The 22,237-nt window shown below is 52.8% G+C and overlaps 1 protein-coding gene across 2 annotated transcripts in view; it reads right to left on the reverse strand.

Moving 5' to 3' along the window:
- The window catches only part of SLC6A6 (solute carrier family 6 (neurotransmitter transporter), member 6), a 69,008-nt gene that overhangs the window by 24,558 nt on the left and 22,213 nt on the right, over positions 1-22,237 (reverse strand). For both annotated transcript variants that reach the window (XM_006758323.2, XM_006758324.2), the window contains exons 2-5: positions 14,347-14,589; positions 12,128-12,262; positions 10,863-11,097; positions 1,374-1,506 (exon numbers count right to left, since the gene is read on the reverse strand). In XM_006758323.2, coding sequence (XP_006758386.1) covers positions 1,374-1,506; positions 10,863-11,097; positions 12,128-12,262; positions 14,347-14,575 — 732 coding nt within the window. In that variant the 5' untranslated portion in view covers positions 14,576-14,589. The remainder of the gene's footprint in view (positions 1-1,373; positions 1,507-10,862; positions 11,098-12,127; positions 12,263-14,346; positions 14,590-22,237) is intronic.

A 22,237-nucleotide genomic window follows, 5' to 3' on the forward strand; every position in this document is an offset into this window, starting at 1 on the left:
CCACATTGGGTTTTAGGATTCCAGGATGGCTCTGCCCTGAGAAGCAGGCGGAGAACACTCCTCTGCAACCATGGGCCCCCAGATCTTGCCCTGCTGGAATCTGTTCAGATCCACGATTTTGCCCAAGGGGCTCTTCAGCTGTGTAATTCCAAATTCTGGTGCAGCCAAGGCCCCTTCTCTGAACGACTTTACCACTGCCCACCGCCGTACCTCAAATGCCACTCTAACATACTCTTTTGACTTGTGGGGGCTTTTGATCTTAGAGATGTTCTCCCTACCAAGATGCAAACGATGGGGGGTGGGGGGCAATGGTAGATGGACAGGTAAAGGCAGATCAAGCCAACACCTTCGCTACGGCTTCGTGCCTGGGCTTCAGGCTCGCACCTCTGACCACAACAGACCCTCTGCACTGACGTTGTCATTAGAGCGGCCATGACACCAGGCAGATAGCAGGTGATTGCTCAGCTCTGTTAACACAGAACATTTTAGTTATAGGCTAACATGCTCATTATTGCCAAGATATATCTGTGTATACCTAAAATCTTAATTATAAGCTACTGTCTTAATTACCCACCCCTGCCTTTGTTAATAGCTAACATCCTAGTCATCATGTAACATATTAATCAGCAGCAGCTCAGTTACAGCCAATGTTCTGATAAACAACAACCATCTTAATCATCAGTGAAAGCATTCCTTAAGGAACATCTTCAGTTACCAGCTAAAATGTTCTTGGAAAGGTAATTCAGTTAATTTGACTAAGCAGCAAAAATCAGTGCTTATTGAGCCTCAGTGTGCATTTGGATTATGTCGGCTACTGCTCCAGTGCAGGTTCTGAGTTTGTAGGCCCAGGGCAGGCCCACAGGTTCTGCATATCTAATGAGCTCCGGCGGGGAGGGGGCGCGGGGAGGCCAGGAGAGGGTTGCTGATCAGGGGACTTTGCAAAGCAAGGGTCCATTAAGAACTGGTGATTAACAACAGAGCTGCAGAGAACCTCATTACCAGCTAACTTATCAGTTACAACCTCAAAGTCAGTTATCCGCTAACATCTGCTCTACTGGGGGAACCAGCGGTGTGCCGGAGCTTGTGCAGGTGGCTGTACTGATGGTTCAATTTGCAGGAATTTCACAAGCTGGATGTTAAACCGTCAATAACTTGAAAGCAGACATGGGGGAGTCTTTATACCGTCAGATGAGGGAATGCTAGAAACCAGGGCTTTACTTGTTTTTCGAGGACTGGTTTATCAGCCCGCACCCCCTCCCAGGTCAGGGCCAGTTTCGGGCCGGAAGGACTGTGGGGCGGGAGATGCTCTCTGGCGAGGGCCACTCTCCATAAGGCAGGGGAGGGAGAGGAGAAGGGACAGGAGCACAACTCACTTTCCCCGTGGACTTGACGCCTTTCCAGATGCAGAAGAAACAGACCAACCACACGAAAAGAAGGCAGAGAGCAAGGTCCCACTTCAGTGAGCCGGGGCTGTTGATTCCAGAAGACAAGCTCAGCACGTTGCGCCTTGAAGCAAACAGAACCGCAAGTCAGTCGGGCCAAGGTCTGGGGTTCAAATCCTAGATCATGTGCTGATTTGCACAGGTCACATGTCCTCTCCAGGCCCTGGAATCCCCGGGAAATAGTTAACACCCTCGTCACAGAGTTGTGGGGAAGTCAAGCAGGAGATGAACTCAGACCCCGAAGTCAGGTGAACCTGGGTTCAACCCAGCCTGGCCGCGGGCAAGTTAAGCAAACCCCTAAGCCTCAGTTTCCTCATCTGTAAAATGGATACTGATTCCTCTGTGACTGGTTCTCAGCAGACCCTTCTGTACTGGATTAAAACCCCCAGCTCCACCGTATAATCACTGACTTTGGGCTCATTACCCAACCTCCCAGACCTCAGTCTCATCTATAAAATGGGAGCAGCTACCATCCTCCAGCAGCTGCCCCATGCCTCTTTTATTTTATTTGCCCATTTCTTATCTGGATCTCTCACTAAAACGTAAGCCTCAGAGGGACAGAGTATTCCACCGGTGGCTGCCTGTGGAACACCTACCCACCTCCTTGCATGGATTGTTGTTAGGAGAAGCCCACAGGAAGTGCTAACTACAGGGCCCGGGTTGCAGCCAGCCCTCGAGAAACCTGAGCTGTTGCTGTCGTGATGCTGAGAGGCCCAGAGCAGCTCCTGGTACCTAAGCAGGTTCCCCCTCCCCCCAGGAGGCGAAGGTCTTGAAAGGAGGCAGACAGACCACTTGGAGGACAATCAGCACGGGGCAGCCACCAGCCCTGCCCAGCAGCACACAGCACAGCCTGGATCTTTGCAACCCAAGAACCTCGCTGACGCACACAAGCAACCACTCACTGACACACTCCTAAGGGGCAGGTGCCACCTGAAGCCAGGGCAGGGCAGCACAGGGTGCTGATGGCAGAGAAGACCATTCAACTTAATGTCCAGAAATGTCCCCATTGTCCCAGAGCTCTGACTGCTGCAGTACTGACCAAGGGCAGCCACGCTGAGCAAAGGGACATGGGCCCTGCGCACCAGCCCATTGGAGTCACCTGCCCACCAAATCTCCAGGCCACGGAGCCTGCGAGACAGAGCCCTCATTCCCCCCTGGGAGATGCTGGGTTCCTTCTAATGAAAGTCAGCTCCCTATCTGAAGGCCACTCTTAAACAGGGGAGGCAGAGAGAGGAGTGTGACTTCGTGCCTCCGTTTCCTCATTTGTAAGACATGAATGGCACCTGCCCAGGCTGCCGCTGGGAAAGCCTTCCAGACCACCCCTAGCCTCAGCCAGTTGTGGGATGGCCCCATGGCCATGGCTCTGGGACAGTTTCATTGCTCCTTTTATGTCCCCACAGAAGCTCCCACGTGAGGACCTTGAATAAATCCAAAATTCTCGCTCAGCTAACACCCAGGCCAGACCTTTCTGTGTGGTGCCCCCAGCACCTAGAACAGCATGTGGCATATACGAGGGCCTCAATAAACATGTACGGAGTGAATGGAAGGACTTAACTGCGGTGAACGGGAAGTTTGCATGTCACTCTGGACGAATCCACGGAGTATTCCCACGAACAAGCCTTAAGAAGCGGCAGCTTCCCTCTGCGTGCTCCTTGCTGGTCACCTCGACATCAGTGGACCTCCCAGTGGTAACACCAGCAAGGCCTTTCCTACTTATCTCATCTGACCCAGGGCCTAGAGGCCATCTGCCCCCCTTTACAGATGGGAAAGCAAGGCTTGGAGGACCCCACTGCCCACAGACACACAGCCAACAGGGGGCAGAGCTGCCACCCCAGATCCAGGCTCGTCTGACTCCCCAAGCCAGTGTCCTCTGGACTCCACCTAACTGTCCCTCTGATTCACAGAGAAAATAGACCCTGAACTTTCAAAAGAATCTCCCCAGTCCCTGCTACTGGCCGGGGTCACCTGGAACATGGACATCTCCATAAGGCAGGGCTGGCAGCCAACTGCATCCCAGCTGGGGCCCTGCCAAGCACGTGGATCTGGCGGCCGCAGCAGCTTTAGAACAAAAAGCCATTCCCCGGGCAGCCTCCAGAGCTCGGTCCTTCAATGAAGGCCCAGGGCATGCTGGGCAGTGGCCCAAGACTTCCTTGTGAATGGGCAGCGGCGGGAGAGCACTTTTCCATCTCCACACCGTGGCTCCCTCTCCAATGCCAAGCACACCGTCCGCCTGTTCCCAGAGAGGCCTTCCCTGTGCTCCACAGATGACTAAGCGGGTCCCTGGCTGTCCTCTCACACTGGATGTCCCCCGGGGTGGCAAGTCTGGCTTGACTATCAAGATTCTAGATGCCCCTAAGACAAGAACCTCACAGACAGGCACACAGTAGATGCTCAGCTAATGCTGAGGAGGTGCCCAGTCATAAGACGGCTTTTTCTTCTCTCCTTAAGGGCAAGTTGGCCAAGAAGCTTGAAACCTGGGAGCCGGGATGCTGACTAAGCCCCACAGCCAGTTTCCTGACACCTTCCCATCTCCTCCCACCACCGTCCGGGAAAACCAGAGGAGCCCACCATGAAAGGAGAGGCTCCCACATTGGCTTGCTCTGGGCAATGACCGGCTAGGCAGGCCACAACCAGGAAACCGAGTCATAACTTGCTTTTAACCTTCCTGGTGGCCATCTCCGTGCAGGATCTCGTTGCCTCCAGTGACACCCTAAGGCATGTTTTCTCGGACCCAGCCATTCCATTCCCAAGAGTCTCTCTCTGTACAGTTTTACTCGCATGTGTGTCAAAGGCAGGCCCACCCCACAGCACTCTTTATTAAGATAAAAAAATTGGAAACCACCCAAATGGCCACAATAGGGTCAGCGCAGGCACAAAGCCACTGGAATGCTGTGCAGCCCAGGGGACAGCGGGAAGCCCCTGGGCCCTGTAAGGAGCTCCCTCCTGAGATAAACAGCAAACAAAGCAAGGTGAGGAACAGCGTCTGACCTGTCCCCATGGCGTCCAAAGCGATGACTGTGCCTTGTGCTTGAACACGCACTTTTGCCAGGACACACCAGACGCTGGCTGTGTCGCTGCTGGTGAAGGGGATGCGGGGGAAGGGGACTCATGTGGCATCAGATATATTTTTCATTGTCGGAATGTTTTTAATGTGCACATTTCACCTTTATACAAATTACTAAACTCTAGAAAATGTTTGTAATGGGCTGTGCAGACATTCTAGGAATGGAATAAATATGTCTCATCAATCAGAGGCTGTCCTAACAGAGCCCGACATGGGCTTGGGCCAAAGTGACTGACATCCTGTCCAAGGATACTCAAGGGTAGCTGTGGAGGCCGGAACGTGAGTGGGTCTATCTGAATCCCTTTCTGAGAGAATCTAGTTTAAAGGATCCTCCACAATCCCTTCCCTGTCAGACCCCCATGGCCTCGGCCACAAAGCAGACCAGGACCTGCTGGGCCTTCCCCGTGCTGCGGGCAGTGCCATGCCCCAGAGGGACTGCCATGGCGCACTGCCTCTCACAGGTGCCCCCTGACCACGCCAGACTGTACAGGTTACCCCAAATCTTGCCACATCTCCCCAACACTGCCTCTCCCCCAATTCCCCCTCCACAGCTACCAGGCAGTCTTTCTGCCTCCACTCTCAGTCCCCAGTTTGTTCTCATCGATCTGGCAATACCCGAGTCAGGCTATGCCTCCCTGCTCTACATCCTCCAGGGCACCTACCCACCTGCCCAATAACACCCTCCCAACCTGCCCGAGTCCTGTTTGCCTCCCCGAATGTGACCAAATACTCTGTCATCTAGACCCAGACACCTTAAAAAAGGAGGGTGGTGACTACTGATGATACTGGGACCACGGTGTAAAGGGGACACATCCAGGACAAGCTGTGGGTGGTCCCATCTCGAACCTCATCCCCATATGGCCCCTTCCCTTCCTCCTTTAGCCACACTGGCCTCTGGAATGTTCCCAGGATAGGTGGAGCATGCGCTTGTCTCAGGATCTTTGAACTGGCTGTTCCCTCGCCCCACCCCCTCAGGTCTCTGTTTAAATGCCAGGGCAGTCTTTCCTGGTCATCTTATGTAAAAAACATCCCTGGTCACTCCTTCCCCTGCCCTGGCTTTATTTTCCATCATTTATCATCGTGTTTCTATTATAATTTGATTTGTGGTATCTGTTTAATGTCTGTCTGTCCTACTAAAATGACATCTCCACGGAGGCAGGCCCTGTTTCTGTCTGTCTTGATCACTGCTGGATCCAGAATAATGCCTGGCACATAGTAGGTGCTCAAGGCATTAGTTGAGTAAATTAATTATTCCCATTTGATTGATGCAGAAACTGAGGCTCAGAGAGATACAGGAATTCACCTGAAATTACCCAGATAAGAATCAATCCTGGGCCTATTTTTTTTTTTCCTGGTGCCACCCTGGGGACCAGCCACCAGAGTGCTGGGTCCTACACTGCCCTTCATGAGGGTCCCCAGCACCCCAAACTTCCCTGCATCTCTCATACAAAGGGAGGAGATACAGAGGTGAGCTGCATTCTTGTCCAAGAATAGTAATGATTCATTCCAGGGTGGGATCCAAAAAAGAATTGCCTGGACGTCTGTTTTGAGTCGGCCAGCCTGCTGCCGTCCAGCCGGCACTCAGAGATGTAAATACGTCCTCCGAGTGGGCCAAATCGTTTCCTTTTGACTGCCGGCCAGCCATTTATTGGCGATGGCTCTTCCCTGGAGACTGATGGAAGCAACAATTATAAAAGAGCCCGTCCGCCCTAAGCATGGGGCCACACAAGGCTTTCTCCCCCGCCTCCCCCTCCTCACAGCTGCAGGGGAAGATTGGCCGAGCAGGGCTTGTTTGCAAATATGACTCATTTCTTTGATTCTAATAAAGTCTAATGATACGTGCTGAGCTCCCAGAGGACTCTGGAGGAGCCGGGGAGGAAGGCATGGCTCCAGCCTGATGAAGGGCATTTGGCTAGACCTGGCCCCGCCTGTCTTCCAGGACTGGGGGGAAGCAGGACCCTGAGGACAGAGGTGAGCCCAAAGCAGGGGTGAGCAGGATGAAGCTGACGGTGGGGAAGCTCTGCTCCCCCCGCACACAGGGACTCGGAGTTCAATTACAAAGCCAGGGGTAATGACTGTCGCGGGGGCCCAGGTGGCTTGCACAGGGACCTGGTAAAGGGCATCCCACCGGCTCCTGCTGAGCATGGCGCTGTAGCATTGCAGATGGGGTGGGCACGGGGGATCCGGGCCAAGAGAAGACCCCATGCATAACCTCAGAGTGGGGACACACACACCTGGCTCAGTGTTACCTGTGACTGTGGACTTACAGCTGATGGACGCACAGACACTGGAGGTGGCATCCAGTGTCTGAGGTCAGAGCTGGGAACTCTAGCTGCAGAGTTGCCTTTGGCCAGTTGCTCGGCCTCCCTGGTCCTCAGTGTCCTATCTAAGAAACCATGCCCAGAGCCCTGTCTTAGCTTCTTTAACACTCCAGTCCGGCTGTGAGGTCTGGGACCACGCTAACTCTGAGGTTTGGACAGGTGACTGCCCCGAGGACATGCAGCAGGGACATGTGGGAGTCGCAGTCCGTCTCCCCACTGCTCTCTCCTCTCTCCTCTAGTAACACTGGAGGGGGCAGGGATGATCGACAAGGTCCCTCTGTCCAGGGCCCGGAGGAAGTATCAGGTCCCACGGTGCCTTGTTATCTGGATTCCCGGGGAGCCCCTGAGCGCCCGGCAGGAATCGTTTGCCCAAGGAACAGACAGCTCAGGGACCCACGCAGCTGGGGCTGGTCAGAGGACTGAAGGGAAACAATGGCTGGGATTGGGCTTCACCTCAAGGGGCATGGACTCCAGTCTCCAAGAGAGCCTCACTGTTCTGCAACCCAACAGCGGTACCAGCCAGTGACACCTCAATAAAGCCCAGCAAGCCTTTCTCAACGAAAACCCCGAGGCTAGTCATTATGGAGCTGGTGGCTATTTTCAGGGGAAATCACACATGTTAAATTTCACCCCAAAGCCCCCTGAGGCCCTGTATACAGTCGGTGCTTACTACACATCTCAGCTTTTCTCCCCACAGTGTGTTGCTTAAGCAACGTCCAGAAAACACAGATTCAAACTTAGTCTAACATTCAAGGCTTCAATCCTTCTCCCTGGCTCCATGCGTCCTATGCTCTGGCCCAACCAATGACTTGCTGCTCCCAAAACAGCCACGTGCTTTCCTTCTGCCCAAATGTCTTTTCTCCTTTTCAGCCTAGTGAGCTTCTACCCATCCCTCAAAGCCCAGCTCGGAGGGCCATTTGCAGATGGGAAATGAGGCCAGAGAGGGGGAGAGAGGTGCTGCCCCAGGCTACAATCAAGTGGATGCAGATGTGCAATTAGTAAGGACCAGCCGTCAGTGAGCACTTACTGTGTTGAAACATTTAAAACCCTCTCTGGCTGGGGGAGAGCACCGTGTGGGAAAGGCCAGGAGAGGCCTCCGAGCTGAGAAATGACATGTCTAGATTCACAACTGACTGCAGAGATGCAAGGGCAAGGCAGGGACCGCAGTGAGAGGCCAGTGCTGGGGTTGGAGAGAGCAATCATGGGGGAGGGAGGAGGGCTGCAGTGTAAGTGGGGAGGGTGGTCAGGCTCTGAATGTACTTTCACAGGAGATCCAAGAGGACCTGCGAGTTAATGTGGGATTTGAGGCAGAAAGCGGTTTGCGAATTATCCCATTTAGAGGGCCTCCGCAAAGATGAAATGAAAGGTGGGGGCAAGTCCCTGGCACGATGCTCACGGGAGTCAATCATTCCACATTAGTGCTCTCTCCCCGCTTTCCCGACCAAGAGAATGGAAGGCTCTTGAAGGCAGGCAGCCAGGCCCTTCTCATCCACTGTGCCTGGCTCAGGGCAGCACTGATGGAGCCCCCGGCCCCGCTCACTGGCCTCGGCCGCTGCTCACACACGAGCAGGCTGGGTCCTCATGCCTAAACCTACTTTCTAGGCTCCTCCTCTGTGGACTCCAGTCCTCCTATGTTCTAGAAAGAGGGCACGCTGTTTATGGATGCGCAGGGGGGCTTACAGAGCTCTGCTGGAACCAGGAGGAGCGGGTGCGAAGGCTGGAGCGGGAAGTGGGCATCAGGCAGGTGGCCAGAACAGCCTGGACTGAGCATGGCCTGTGGAGCGTGGGAAGGTGCCTGTGGGACCAGGACATCTGCATAGATGAACACTGTCAGGAAGGGGAGCTGGGGCACTCAGAATGGAGACTCTGGGAGGCAAGAGACCTAGAAACCCCCGGGAGGGCCCAGTCTGGGGGGCAGGCAGGGGAGAAGGGATGGGTGAGGACTGGAAACCCTGAGGACCTCATCGCCCACGTGAGCATCTTCGCAAGAACCCTCAGGTTTATAGCGGCAGGGAGGTGAGCGAAGAGGAACCCCTTTGCAATATGGGGGACAATACGGGCATTTGAGAGGGGCCATTCTTAGTCCTTCTGAAGGCTGTCTCACTTAGAGTTCCAAATGCCCCCAAGGAGCAGTTCTATCCCCTATGAGGACACTAAATAAATGAAAATGGCCCACATTTATCATGCATGTTGTCATGGTCTCAAGTTAGGGGGACCCGCCACCCCTAGGAGGGCAGTGCTATAATCTCTCCAGGTACAGGTGAGAACATGAAGGTCCAGAGAGGCCAAGGTGCCTGGCCAGGCTAGAGGCAGCAGAGCTGGGGTTGGAGCCCAGGCAGCTAATCCGTGCCTGAGGCAATGAGGTCTCAGCAGGCGCCCAAGTGGCTGGTTGAGTGCCACGTCCTGGGTGGGGCAGGCCCTGGGTGATCGGCTATGCCAGGAACTGCAGAGAGCAGACAGGGCTGTGGTCTCGGGCCCCATTCAAGTGAGAAGAATGAAGTGCAGCGTTTCTTTGTAAACTCAGCTCTCCCGGGGGTGGGAGCCGAGGGGGTAATGAATGTGCTTGTAATGCCCTCTTTGTCTGCAAGTGGAAAATATGTGCGCATAAAGAGCCCCAGGGACGGGGGCATATACTTGAAAGGCCCACGTGTCATGACAGGGACGTGCACCACCCGAGGAAGAACTGACTAACCTTGCCTATTATTTCCCAGCCCCGGCCCCAAAGTATGCCCGGGACCAACCAACAGGCAACTCCCTCTTCTGTTCCCGGGCCAGGTTCTAAGAGGTGGGCAGCCACACACAAAAGAGAGGGAGTATCATCTCGTGATGATTAGGGACCACCTGCTTCCTTAACGGCATTCCCTGCTCCTGGCTCTCACGCTTCCTGCAAGGCCTTATCTCAGCTATTTCCAGATAGAGGGGGGCCGCACCCAAGTGCTGAGCCCCACATTTCATTGCTGGTGAAGAGCGATGCACGAATATATTTTTAATTGGCCTTCAAGGAACGTCTTAGAAGAACTTTCCTATATATCAGCGAAGAGGTACCCAAACGTCAAGCCCCTTCACATTCTGCCTTTCTGATGTGTGTCCTACATGTGTTCTCTTATTGACAACCGTGTGGTAAACTGGACACGTGCCCATAATTCTCCACTCCTCTCATAAAGAGGCAGAACCTATTTCTCCACTTCTTGCTTGACTCTATGGCTTTCTTTGGCCAATGGGACATTAACAAACATGATACAAGCAGAGGCTTAAAGAGTGCTCCTGCGAGGCAACCTTCCCATTGGCTGCTTTGGGATGAAGAGCGGCCTCTGACGACGCTCAGGGTAGCCTGCTGGGGGATGAGGCCATATGGACCCTGGCAGCCAATGCCCAGAAGAGCTACCCTGATGCTGCTCTACCCATGAGGGAGCCCAGCAAAGACCAGAAAAACCTCCCAGCCAAGCTCAGCCCAAACTGCTAATCAGCAAAACCTTGAGCCAAATAAACGGTTGTGGCTTAAAGCCACTGCATTGGGGATGATTGTTACACAGCAAAAGGGAACTAACATGTAATTTTTATTCTCTCTACTCACCTTTTAACTTGACTAACTACTACTTCAGCTTCATATATGAATTTTTCTCTGTGCAATAATAGTTTTGATATGCTAACTATGTTTCTTCTAAAATACATTAAGAAAACTGTATTACTTTCAGGCAATGTAAGTACAAATACCTGCCTTTGGGGGAAAAATTCCTCATAGAGATCCCATGGGTGTTGGAACAATTCATTCCCTTCATTTGACAGTTAAAGAAACTGAGGCTCAGAAAGGGGCAGAGACTTGCTGAAGGTCAGACAGCCAGTAAAATGGCAGAACCAGGAGCTTCCAGGCCCGAGACCAAAGGCATGGATTTATCTCCAAATCTGTGCCCAACTTCTCCCCGATCCCATCCCAAGACACTGACTCCCACATCGCGGGGGAGAAAATGAGGGAGTGGGCTGTCCTCTCTGCCCCCACCCAGGCCCTCCCTCCTTCCTCAGTGAAGCTGGACTTACTCCCAGAACTCGGTGACAGGGGAGGTGAAGTTGCTGGTGTTGAGAGTGAGCCACAGGCTCTTGTTCTTGCGCATCGTGTCCTCCATGCAGTAGGGTGTGTTCCAGGTATGGTTGCAGTGCGCCCAGGGCAGCTCCGACTGGAAGGACTGGAATAGGTAGTAGGTAGCCCAGGCCAAGATGATGATGTAATATACATTCAGGAGGGACACGATCACAATGGAGGCGTAGCCGATGCCTGTGGGTGTGGACAAGCAAGATAAGCATCAGCATGAAGGTCAGACCCCTGTGTCCACACACTCAAATGGAAGGCCTTGGCACCCCCAGGGGGCCTTCAACAGTGACCAGACCAGCAAATATTTGTGGGCTGGTTAAATGGGATCCTTGGACGAATTGAAGAATGCATACAGGTGGATAGGCCAACGAATGGATGGCTAGATAGATCAATGGTTAGACGGGTGGTTAAATGGACCAATAGAGAGTGGAATGGGGGGATGCTGGATTGATGGATGGAAATTTGATTTGTTGGATGGATGCATGGCTGGGGACTGGCTGGAAGGTTAGGTAGATGAGTAGATGGGTAGATAGGTGATGGGTAGACAAGTGGATGGATAATCTAACTAAATTAACTAGTTAATGATGAAAGGTTTGATGGATCATATATGGATAGATTTATATGGATGACTAAGTTGACATACATCCTCCCATCTTTGCCAATTATAATCGTAACAGTGTTATCTTATGAATGCATACTAGGCACTAGACTAGACAAAGGACTAAATGTTATAATAATAAAGCTACCATTAATTTGGGGCTTACTATGTGGACAAAGCATTTTTACGTAACTATTAGTAGCAGTAACCCGATGAAGAAGGCATATCGTTTCCATTTTGTAGATGAAGAAATTGAGACACAAAACGATTAATGAACTTTCCCAAAGTCACAAGAGTTAGCAAGAGGAGGAGGGAATCGAACCCAGACAGCAAGGCCCCTGAATCCGAGTGCTTATCTTCTGCACTGTACTGCTAGGCAGCTACTAGCTTCTCTAACCTTCAACAACCCAGAGAGGTGGGTACAGCCAGTCCGTATTGAGCAGTCACTGTGAAGCAGCACCGCCCGTATCATGCACTGGCTGCTACCCTGTGTTAGGCACAGCGCCAAGTGACTTGCATGAGGCTTCGATGTACCTGGCAAACAGCAGGTGCTCAATAATAAATTTGCGGAACCGATGAACACCAGGCCCCGGGTGACCGTTGTCCCATACTCACCAGAGAACAAGGGGCAGATCTTTTCCCAGCAGGTGATGCCCCCTTCAGAGGTGTACTGGCCTATGATTACCTCCAGGAAAAACACAGGCAGGCCGCCCCCAAACAGGAAAATAAAATACGGTATGAGAAATGCACCTGTGGAGAGAGCAGAGTGGGGTGAGGGTCAGACTGGGCTGTCACAGGGGCAAGGCTGCAGGTGCTTGCTCCAAAGCCCTCCCAGCCAATGGAACCAGAGAGAACAAGTGAGGGACGTGAGGGTACAGGCTAAACCCTCGGGCGTGGTTGAAAATTCTGCAGATCCTGCCCAGCAGGCATCACCTTTCCAGTGTGCCCTCTCACCTTCTTCAAATCTACCAGGTGATTTCAGCCTCGGGGCCTCCAGTTAAGCTGTGCCGCCTGCCGCCTGCCTTCCCCACATCCTCCATCTGAATAAGCACTGCTCAGCCCTTAGGACCCATCTCAAATAGGACCTCCTTGTTGAAGCCTTGACCTGCCTGTTCCCAGGCCTACCCAGGGCAGGACGCTGAGACAGACTAGCTAAGAAGGGTACAGTGATGAGAAGCAAGAGGTGGGTACTTCCAGCTGGGGTGGGAGCCAGGGCAGGAGTGAGGGGCAAGGAGTCGGGGCGAGGGTTCCTACCTGGTGTCCACTAATGGCTTCAGCGGGTCCATAAACCCTTTGAAACTGTGGGCAACTTGGGTCTATGTGTATGCGCTTTGCTCTGGGGAGCGTCTAGGACACTCATCAGAGTCCCAAAGGCGCCTGAGACCTACAAAAGGTTAAGAAACCAGACTCTAAGGCAGAATTTCCCGGAAGGTAGTTCTCCTAACGCAGGCTGTAGGCAGCATGCCCATCTCTGCTGACAGGTAAGCCTTCAATTACGGGCAGTTCTCCCTACCCAGTTCTCATCAGGCCGCTCTCACTGCACAGCCAGAAAGCCCCCAGTATGTCAGCACGTGCTGCCGACCTGGACATGGACACTTTGACAGGAGAAGACTCTAGCTCAGAGCCTTCAGGTTAAAAAAACAAAACCCCCCAAACCAGCCCTAGCCGGTTTTTCTCAGTGGTTAGAACATCGGCCCACAGACTGAAGGGTCACAGGTTCGATTCTGGTCGAGGGCACATACCTCGATTGCAGGCTCGATCCCCGGCCCTGGTCAGGGCATGTGCTAGAGGCAACCTATTGATGTGTCTCTCTCACATCATCTTTCTCTTTCTCTCTGTCTCTCCCTCTTTCCTCATCTCTTTCACTCTGGCAACCAATTGATGTGTCTCTCTCACATCGATGTTTCTCTCTCGCCCTCTCGCTTCCCCTCCCTTCCACTCTCTCTAAAAAATCAATGGGGAAAAAAATATCCTCAAGTGAGGATTATAAAAAACAAACAAAAAAGCCCCCAAACGTAAAACTGGAACCAACCAGAGACCTTACATTTAAAAATTATCTTCAATGAGTAAAAGTGTTAAAAAGGTACAAGTACCCAGTATAAGATAAATAAGTTCAGGGGGGGTGGAATGCACAGCATGGTGACTACAGTTAATAATACTGGGCTAAACTTGAAAGTTGCTAAGAGAGGAATTTTCAAAGTTCTCATGACAAGAAAAAAATGTATAACTGAGGTGACATATGCTAACTAAACTTATTGTGATCATTTAGCAATATATACATACATCAAATCATGTTTACAACTGAAACTATTACAAGGTTATGCACCAATTACATCTCAATAAAACTGGAAAAAACTTTTTAATTAAAAAATAAAAATAAAAAATATCTTCACTGTATTTTTTTTCTCCTGGACACCTTTCCATTATGGCAAATGATACTGGTTTTCCATTTATGGGGGAAATGAAGCTTGCTTTTTAACTATGTTTGGTTTAAGTTAGAAAAGCCAAAGTAAATATTAGAAAAGATATAATGTAAGTAGCTGGGAGGCATGAAGATAAGAGGGAATTTATGAAGGGAGCATGTGAGTGTCGGAGGTTTGGGGACAGGGGCGTGGCCTCATCACTCCTCTTCAGAGATGGCAAACTGAAGGATCGCAGCAGGTAAGGGGTCTTCTCAAGGTAACACAGTAAGACCCCGACAGAACACCAGCTGATTCCCAGGCTGGCTCCTCTCCTGCCTCTGAGGTGGGGAGGGGCGGGGCGAGGGTGCAGCAGGCTGACTGAGGGAGGTCACGTTGGGGACTAGGGAGAGCCGGTCACAAGCCTAGACTCACCTCCACCATTTTTGTAGCAGAGGTACGGAAAACGCCAGACATTGCCCAAACCAACGAAGCCACCAGCCACGGAGAGCACAAAGTCGATCTTGCTGGACCACTTCTCCCTCTGCGGGGGCTTCCCCTCAGCCTCGTCCTCGGGCCGCGTGCCCGGGCTCTTCCCGGGGGACGGCTTCAGGATGTCCTTGTGAAAGTCTTTCAGACACTGCAGCTTCTCCTTGGTGGCCATCTCCTCCTCGATTTCTGTGGGGACAAAACAGAACCCCATGTGCGGATGGTAAATAGCCTGTGTGTCTTCAACACGACCTCTCCCTTCTCACCCACGGGCTGGCTCTGACCTGCCCAGACCTGTGGCAGGGGGCCTGCCATCCCCTTGACTGTCCACTGATTTGACAATGTCCAGAGCGAGTCAGACCCCCTCTAGGCAAGCAGAGACCTCATGATTCAGAAATTGACAGATTCCTTCTCTTGAGCAACTGCTGAGAGAAGCACTGGGGTCCCGTGCTTGCTGTCCTTGAATGTCATACCTCATCCTGCACCTGCAGGCAGATAAGCACGAAGCCACCCCTGGCCTGGCATCACCTCTTCCAAATACGACACACCCAGGCACCTCTAAGGCACCGCCAAATAACACCTGCCTGAATTTTCTAGAAATGGTTACTATTTCTCAATTTCGGATTTGCGTGGGAAACGACGGCTTCCATTTCACTCATGGGCCAGCACAGTGCCTGGCGCACGGGAGAGGCCTGCGCCTAACTGTTTAAGGAATGGATAAACACCGAATGAATGAGGAATGGGGTTTCAGCCTGGAATGGAAACAATATTTGAAAATGGGGTTTCCATCAAAGTATGGAGAATGGATGTTTATGAAAGATATTTGCAATTAACCAGCCACATTCCTACAGCATAAAAAAGCAGGGATTTGCCCTGGTGAGGATTATGTAAGAAAGCCGGTTAATCTCCCTGGTTCACCGCTCTCCATCTGTTCTCTGGCTTGCCCCGACCCCTGTGTCATCCAGGTCCCCTGTCCTCTGACTCCTGATGGGTTTGGCAATGGAAGGCCCCAAAGGAGGTCAAATCCCTAAGCCTCCAGGAGCTGTTTGTGGTCACTCTCAGCCCACCCCCCTGCCTGGACCCCATTCTAGAGGACATCTGCCCCTAGCCAGGGTGGAGCCTCTTCTTTCGGTACCTCCTCGTCTGGAGTTCTCACTCTCCCTGGTAGCTCAGCCTTGAGGGCAAGAGTATCATGAGTCCCAGCCTGGGGAGAGAGGGTGCCTTCAAGGGTTTATGCCTCTGTGGCAGAGCACCACAGAAGACATGCACTGGAGGACCAGCACCAGCGGGCCTGCCCACCCCTCTCTGAGCCTGTTTCTCCACCTGCAGAATGAAAAGGATAATGGCAAAGGCGACCGACTCAGAAACAAGCAGCCTGGGGCCACAACTTGTCTTCATGATCCAAATTGGTGGCCAACACTGAAAATATCAGATTTCAGAGAAAAGTCAAGATTTCTAGGTTCTTGTGAAAAACTAGAAGCTCGGACCATGTTTAGCTCACACTCCTTTTGGCAACCATCAGCAGGACCAGGTGTGGCCCCCTCACATGGGCACCCCTGGGCCAGCTCACCAAGCTTACAGGACATCTTCAGTGGGCATCTCAGTCTGCCTTGTCAAACTGCTTGGCACTACCTGAAAATGTCTTGATTCATGTCCTTGCTTCCTTGTTAACTGCCTCCTCCTCAACTAGAATTGTGCCTCCATAGGGACAAGGACCCATCTGCCCAGAGCCGGTCGTTAAGCAAGGACCGTGGGGTAGATGGGTTCCCAGAGTGGGATCTGCAAGCAGTTGGTGCTAAGTGTGAACCCCAGCTCGGCCACTTCCCAAGCACTGGTCTCGGCAAGTCACTGGGCCTCAGAGCCTTGCATTCCATGCTGCTTGGCCCAGAAAGCCATCCAAGGCAGAGCAAGGTGGAGGCGGGGCTGCCCGAGGACCTGGGTGTGTAGAGGGGACGTGTTGGCCTGGCACCAGAAGCTAGGCCCACAGGGGCCGTGCTCTGAGGAGCAGAGGCACAAAAGCATAACAGAACCCCTGTTTCCCCCACACCTCCTTCCTCTCCCTGGCTCGGGGTGGGGGACCCCAATTGTTTTGCTATCTGGTGGTGAGCAGACCAAGAAAAGGCTTCCTGGAGCCGCCTGGCGGCTCGCTGAGCCCTTCCTCTGTCTCCCAGAGCACAGACTGGTGGCGGCATCCGCATGGCCTTTCTTTGCCCTGCTCCCTCGGGGCGACGCGGGGGTTCAGCCGGGCGTATGGCTACTGTAAAAATAGCCTGAGCAGCCAGCATTGTTCCAGTGTTAATTTGTGCAACCCCCGATGGTTATCTGAGCGACCCATTGTGGGCTGGCTGGATGGGAGCATAATTGGAGGATGTGGGACTCAACTCCCTCCTAGTGAAGATGTTTTTCAAGGAATGACCCCTGAGCCTCCAAGAAAGGTTGGTTCCGCCCTCTTGGGCTCTCCTTGGATCTCAGAGCTGGAAGGCACTTCACAAGGTCAGCCAGATGGAGGGGGCAGTGGCCAGCTTCTGCTCACATAGGCAGCTGAGACTGACAAAGCTCTTTCTTACTGGGAGCTGGGGTCGGCTGCCCATGGCTACCCTGAGGGTCCTGGCTCTGTCCTCAGGGCCCAGACCCCCTTGCCACACTGGCACTCAGAGCACCCTCTAGAAACATGGGGTAGCAACAAGTTCCCTGAGACCTTCTCTGCTCCAGGCTCTGGTTTCCTGCAAGGCTAGGCCTCCAGGTCCCTCTCCACACTCAGGACCACATCTTTCCGACCCCCGTGGGTGAGCCTGGATGGGGGTAGGGCCTGAATGTGGCAGAGCTGGGGCCTGTCATGTGCCTGGTGTGGTGGTGGCTTTCCTGATGCTCATTCCCAGGGTGCATCATTCTGAGATGTGTTCCTCCTTCACCATCACCTGTCCCACCTGTGGCCGCTGCAATCACCTGCCCTTCGAGAACACAAGGCCAGCAGCCCTGCCTCTGGCTCCCTCAGGCCAAGCCATCCGCCATGACCTCACCCAATGCTCACTCATGCCTGCAGCAGGACACACCCAGGTGCAGACAGCCAAACACCCTTCATGGGGCTCATTCCAAGCCCCTCTGAGGTGTCTGACCAGCCTGGTGCCTATAGAAAGCCCACAGCAGCAAGATGGTAGATTCTGCCTCTCGTACATTCTTGGCATCCACCTACTTCTCTCCATCACCATAGCAACCACCATGCTCCAGACCCCAAGAGTCCTTGTAGGGCATGGAAGTCAGCCTCCTCACAGGCCTGCCTGCTGATAATTTGCTCCCCCCCACTCCCCAATCTATTCTCAACACCGCAGCTAAAGGCAACTTGTGAAGTACACTCAGATCACAATGCCCTCCCACCCAACCCTCCACCATTCCCCCAAGGAAACACCAGCTCCTCCCCAAGGCCTACTGGGGCTCCCAGTGCAGGCCCCTTCTCCTGGGGACACGCGCCCCACAGAACATCTTTAGTTCATCCCCCTCAGGCTGACCCCTTGTATGGATGGATGCTCCAGGCCCTCTAGTGATAGCCTGGCCCCTGCAGGAATCAAAGCGGGAGCTCTGGCCTAGAACCTGACAGTCACTTCTTGTCTGGGTGACCTCAGGCAAGTTTTTCAACCTCTCCAGTCCTCAGTGTCCTTATCTGTAAAGTGGGGGTGACAGTACTCACCTCTCGGGGATGCTGTGAGGACTGAATAAGAGAGGTGCACAGAAAGTGCTTACAGCAGTCCATGGCATGTGGCAAGGACTCTTTAAATAGTAGCTGCTAGTATTACTGTTGTTAGTACTGCTATAATTATTATCAGGTCCAACCTGACCTTGGGGTCAGTCCTACTCAGGGTGAAATCAGCAAAGTTCAGAGAGGCCAAGTGACACTCTCAAGGTCATAAAACTAGTTGTGACAGTGACCATCACGAGCCCAAATTCTTGGCTCTGCTTCTGCTCTCCCTCTGCCAGCCCAGCCTGGTCTCAGCTGACACTCAGGGAGGCCCACTAATTCTCCATCACCCCCCAGCCCACCCCGTGACTCAGCGGGTAGGAACGGGCTCCCTCCACAGGTGTCCCAGCAGGCGCTGCCGGGCTGGCCAGTGGCGAGAGCTGTTTTCATTGGCGCCAGGCCCATGGCTATTTTGTAGCTAAGGTGATACATAATTCCCCATTTTAAGAGCTTCCTCTTTGATTATTACAGCTATAGGCAATTAGAGCGGGCTCTGATACAGAGGCTCCAAGATGAAGGCTCCCTCCTCGCCCAGCCGAAAGCTCCTTGTCTCTGTTCCAGGGGCTGCAGCCAGAACTGGCTGTGCCCTTCGGCTGATATGAGGATCACCTGGCCAGCTTTGGCACGTACTTGGACAGATTCAACCTGGTGGCAGCGACACTGGGTTTAGAAGAGGTTCCTTGGCTCCCCCTGATTGAAAATTACAGGGACTTACTCTGTGTTGAGCTGACTGAAAACAGTTTTCTATTCTCTCTTCAAAGACCCTTAGTGTAGAGGGGCTTTCGATTTCATAGATGGGGAAGCTGAGGCTCAAACAGGGAAGGGGATTCAAGCCAGAATCCCCACCTTGGTCCGGAGCAAAGCTCAGAGAGGAGGCCTCTGCACTATTTGCAGATGGGGACACTGAGGCAGAGGTACAGAGGGAGCGCAGAGCAGGGCTGGGGACTGGACATCCTGCCTGCCTCCAGTGCCCTCCCACCCCCTCTATCCCCAGGTGCCCACGGGCCAGCTACCTGGGCCTTGAATTGAGTTGCAGATGCGGCTGTGGCTGTCTCCTTCGGCATCTGCCACCTGAATGCAAGGATTTGGGAAAAGTCCCCCTGCAGAACCTGAACCTTCTCGAGTGAACAGCTCCCCCAGAACAATGACTTATATCTCTCACTGTCACTGACTTAACCACGCAGGAGCTTCTACCATGGGTTTTAAATAAGAGGACACACACACACTCCAAAAGGGCCTACCACGTGGCTGGCCTCTAAGACCGAATGAAGAGTTGCTATTTCTCAGCAAACCCCGGGGGTTAGGCAAGCAGCTCCCACCACCCCAGAACTGGGGAAGGAGGACACCTGGATGACAGACTCATTTTCCAAGTGGGAAAACCCGTGGCCCGAGTAGCCCCCTGCCTGTTGGGCTGTAGAAGGAAGCACACTGCTTATCTGTCCCCTTCTCTGCCCTCCTTTTCAGCCTCCCTATCCACACCAGAGCCAGTGTTCTGGGCTCACTGAGGTCATGACTATGCTGTGTGACCTGGGGCAAGTGACAACCTTCCCTGTGCCTCAGTTTCCTCCCTGATTAAAAAAAAAAAAAGGTGAAAATAAAACTCACCTCTCAGGGATTGAATAGGATGATGCCTATAAAATTTTCAGCATAGGTACTGGTACATACGAAGTGATTAATAAATATTAGCTATTACTGAAGAAAACAGCTGACCACATTGGGACTTTATTATACCACGTGGCATACATGGTGTTCTGAGTGCTTAAAAAAGAAAAGGGAACAGAAAGAGGCTGCATTTATTGGCCACTGACTGCACACATTTACTCAGCACGGTGCCAAGGCTTTGCAAGCATTTTCTTAGTCCCTCAATGGGGCTATTACCATTTCTGTCTTGATGATGAGGTGCAGAGAGGTGAAGTCACCTGCCCAGGGTCACACAGCAAGTAAAAGACCCCGGAGCTTCAAATAGCTCCCAGGTCTATTGTAGCTTCCAGTGTCCATGCAACCCCTTGGCTTAAGCAAAGTCACAAAGTGAAATCAGGCCCGGTGCCTTTAAGCCAACTTCAAGCCACTGGACTGGGCTGACAAGTTAGGGAGGTAGGCAAGGGCAAACAGGGAAATGAGGGAACACATGGTAGAGATGGGGCAGGGTCTGGGGACCTGGGGACCTGGGGAGCAGTCAGTGCCCAGGCCACAGGGATGAGCTGGGAGGACTGATGAAACCCATAGACTAAGGCAGAATGGACAGACCTGAACCTTCTCGAGTGAACAGCTCCCCCAGAACAATGACTTATATCTCCTTTAGTGAACAGGGTCTCCCACATTTCTCTCCTGGATTTGAAGGGGCTCCTGTGAGCACTGTCTCCACAGATTCCAGGCCATGGACAGGCTCAGCGAGGAGGGCTGGGGTCAATGAGTAATACCATCTGCCACATACCATCCCAGCCAACAAAACATGTAACAATTAAGCACCCTGAACTGTGTTAAGAGCACTATTTCACCTTCTACCGAGGATAGCTGTTTTTGAAAAGGAGAAATTAAAGTGTGTGTTTTTTTCCTTTCTTATAAAGGTACATCTTTAAACAATTTAATCATTTGATTGGGCCACGTGATCTGTATCTGTTTATCTTGTATTATTTATTCTTAACTCGGGCTAACTCAGGTGTGATAAGCTCAAAGCCTCTAAGCTCAAAGACCTCCAGGGGCCTGGCAGGCAAAGGACAGGAGTCCAGTGGGGAGGCCACAAGGAAGAGCAGGGACTGCAGCAAAAGGGAGCCCAGCCACAGGTCGTTCTTCTCAGCTCCAGCTACTGGGATTGGGACCCACCGGGGCCAGCTCCTCCGATTTCTCAAGAGAGGCTGAAATCGGAGGTGTATGGGCATACAAACTTTGCAATTCCTAAGACACTGAGTGGGCCAAATATAAACACAGTTTGCTCTCTTTGGTCATATCATTGCCCGGGTCACCCAAGGCGGCCACAGCAAAGGACAATCTGATCAGCCCAGCCTCATAGGCCCGATGGCTCACCCCAGTGAGGTCATCCAGGAAGCCTGGCATTGTTTTGCCCGGAACAAAGCCGAAACAATGAGTGACAACATTCTGGTCCTAGTGAAAGTGAATTGTTTGGGGAATTGTTTTCAGCATGACATCTCTGGGGACAAGGCTTGTTCTCCACCTGGGTTCAGTGTCTGTGGGCAAGGTCCTCCCCTCCCCTAATCGAACTGCAACCTCCCACCCCATAAACGTTCAGGTCACCCTCAGAGACCCCCTCCCCACCTCCGCAGAGAGCACCTGCCTGGCTCGGGCTCAGCCTTCGGCTTCAGAAACATTTACTTCTCCCCACGCCACACAAAGCCTCCCTTTCACGGATCAGGAAGCGGAGACTCTGAGAAGGGGAGGGTCTGGCCCAGGTCACACAGCCACGAGGCGGTGGGCCGGGATTTGCACCCAAATTCTGACTCCACACCATCCTGGGGCCAAGTGTGAGCTCTACACAGGGACCCACCAGAGCAGGTCATACTTCTTGGTCTGAGGTTTGCAAAGGAAAATGTGGGCAGATAGAGACAAATTTTGCAAAGAACTGGCCTCTGGGACAACGCCGGTAGGGAGCAGGGCAGGATGTGGGTCTGGTGTACTGCAGCCACCTTGTCCTCATCCCCACATGAAAACATTTCCAGGTAAAAGGTCTGAGGACTGGGTCCAAATATTTTTCTTATCTCCTTGCAGATGGCAGGCCTTGACCCAAAGCCCAGAGACCACAGGCAGGCAGCAGAGATGAAACTGCAGGGGGTGGGGGGCGGGGCTGAGACGGTCCTCCCCTCCCCCACAGAGCTGGGCCTAGAGAAGGGCAGAGGGGCCTGAGCAGTGTGGTTGGGCACCAACCCCCCACCCCCACCCCAGGCGAAGGTGAGGTGGGCACAATCATGCCCAAAACAGAGGTGGCCCAGGCACCAGCCAAGCAAGTCATGGACTCGGGAAAGGAAAGTGGGCTAGGAGTCAGAAAGCTGGGCCTATTTCAGTTCCGTTGGGTCACGCAGGGCAGGTACTTCCCCTTTTCATCTCGGATATCCAGGGAAGAGAACAGATCGAGGGGGCTTCAGCAAGCAG

The sequence above is a fragment of the Myotis davidii genome, unplaced genomic scaffold, assembly GCF_000327345.1.
Source record: "Myotis davidii unplaced genomic scaffold, ASM32734v1 scaffold73, whole genome shotgun sequence".
NCBI lineage: Eukaryota > Metazoa > Chordata > Mammalia > Chiroptera > Vespertilionidae > Myotis > Myotis davidii.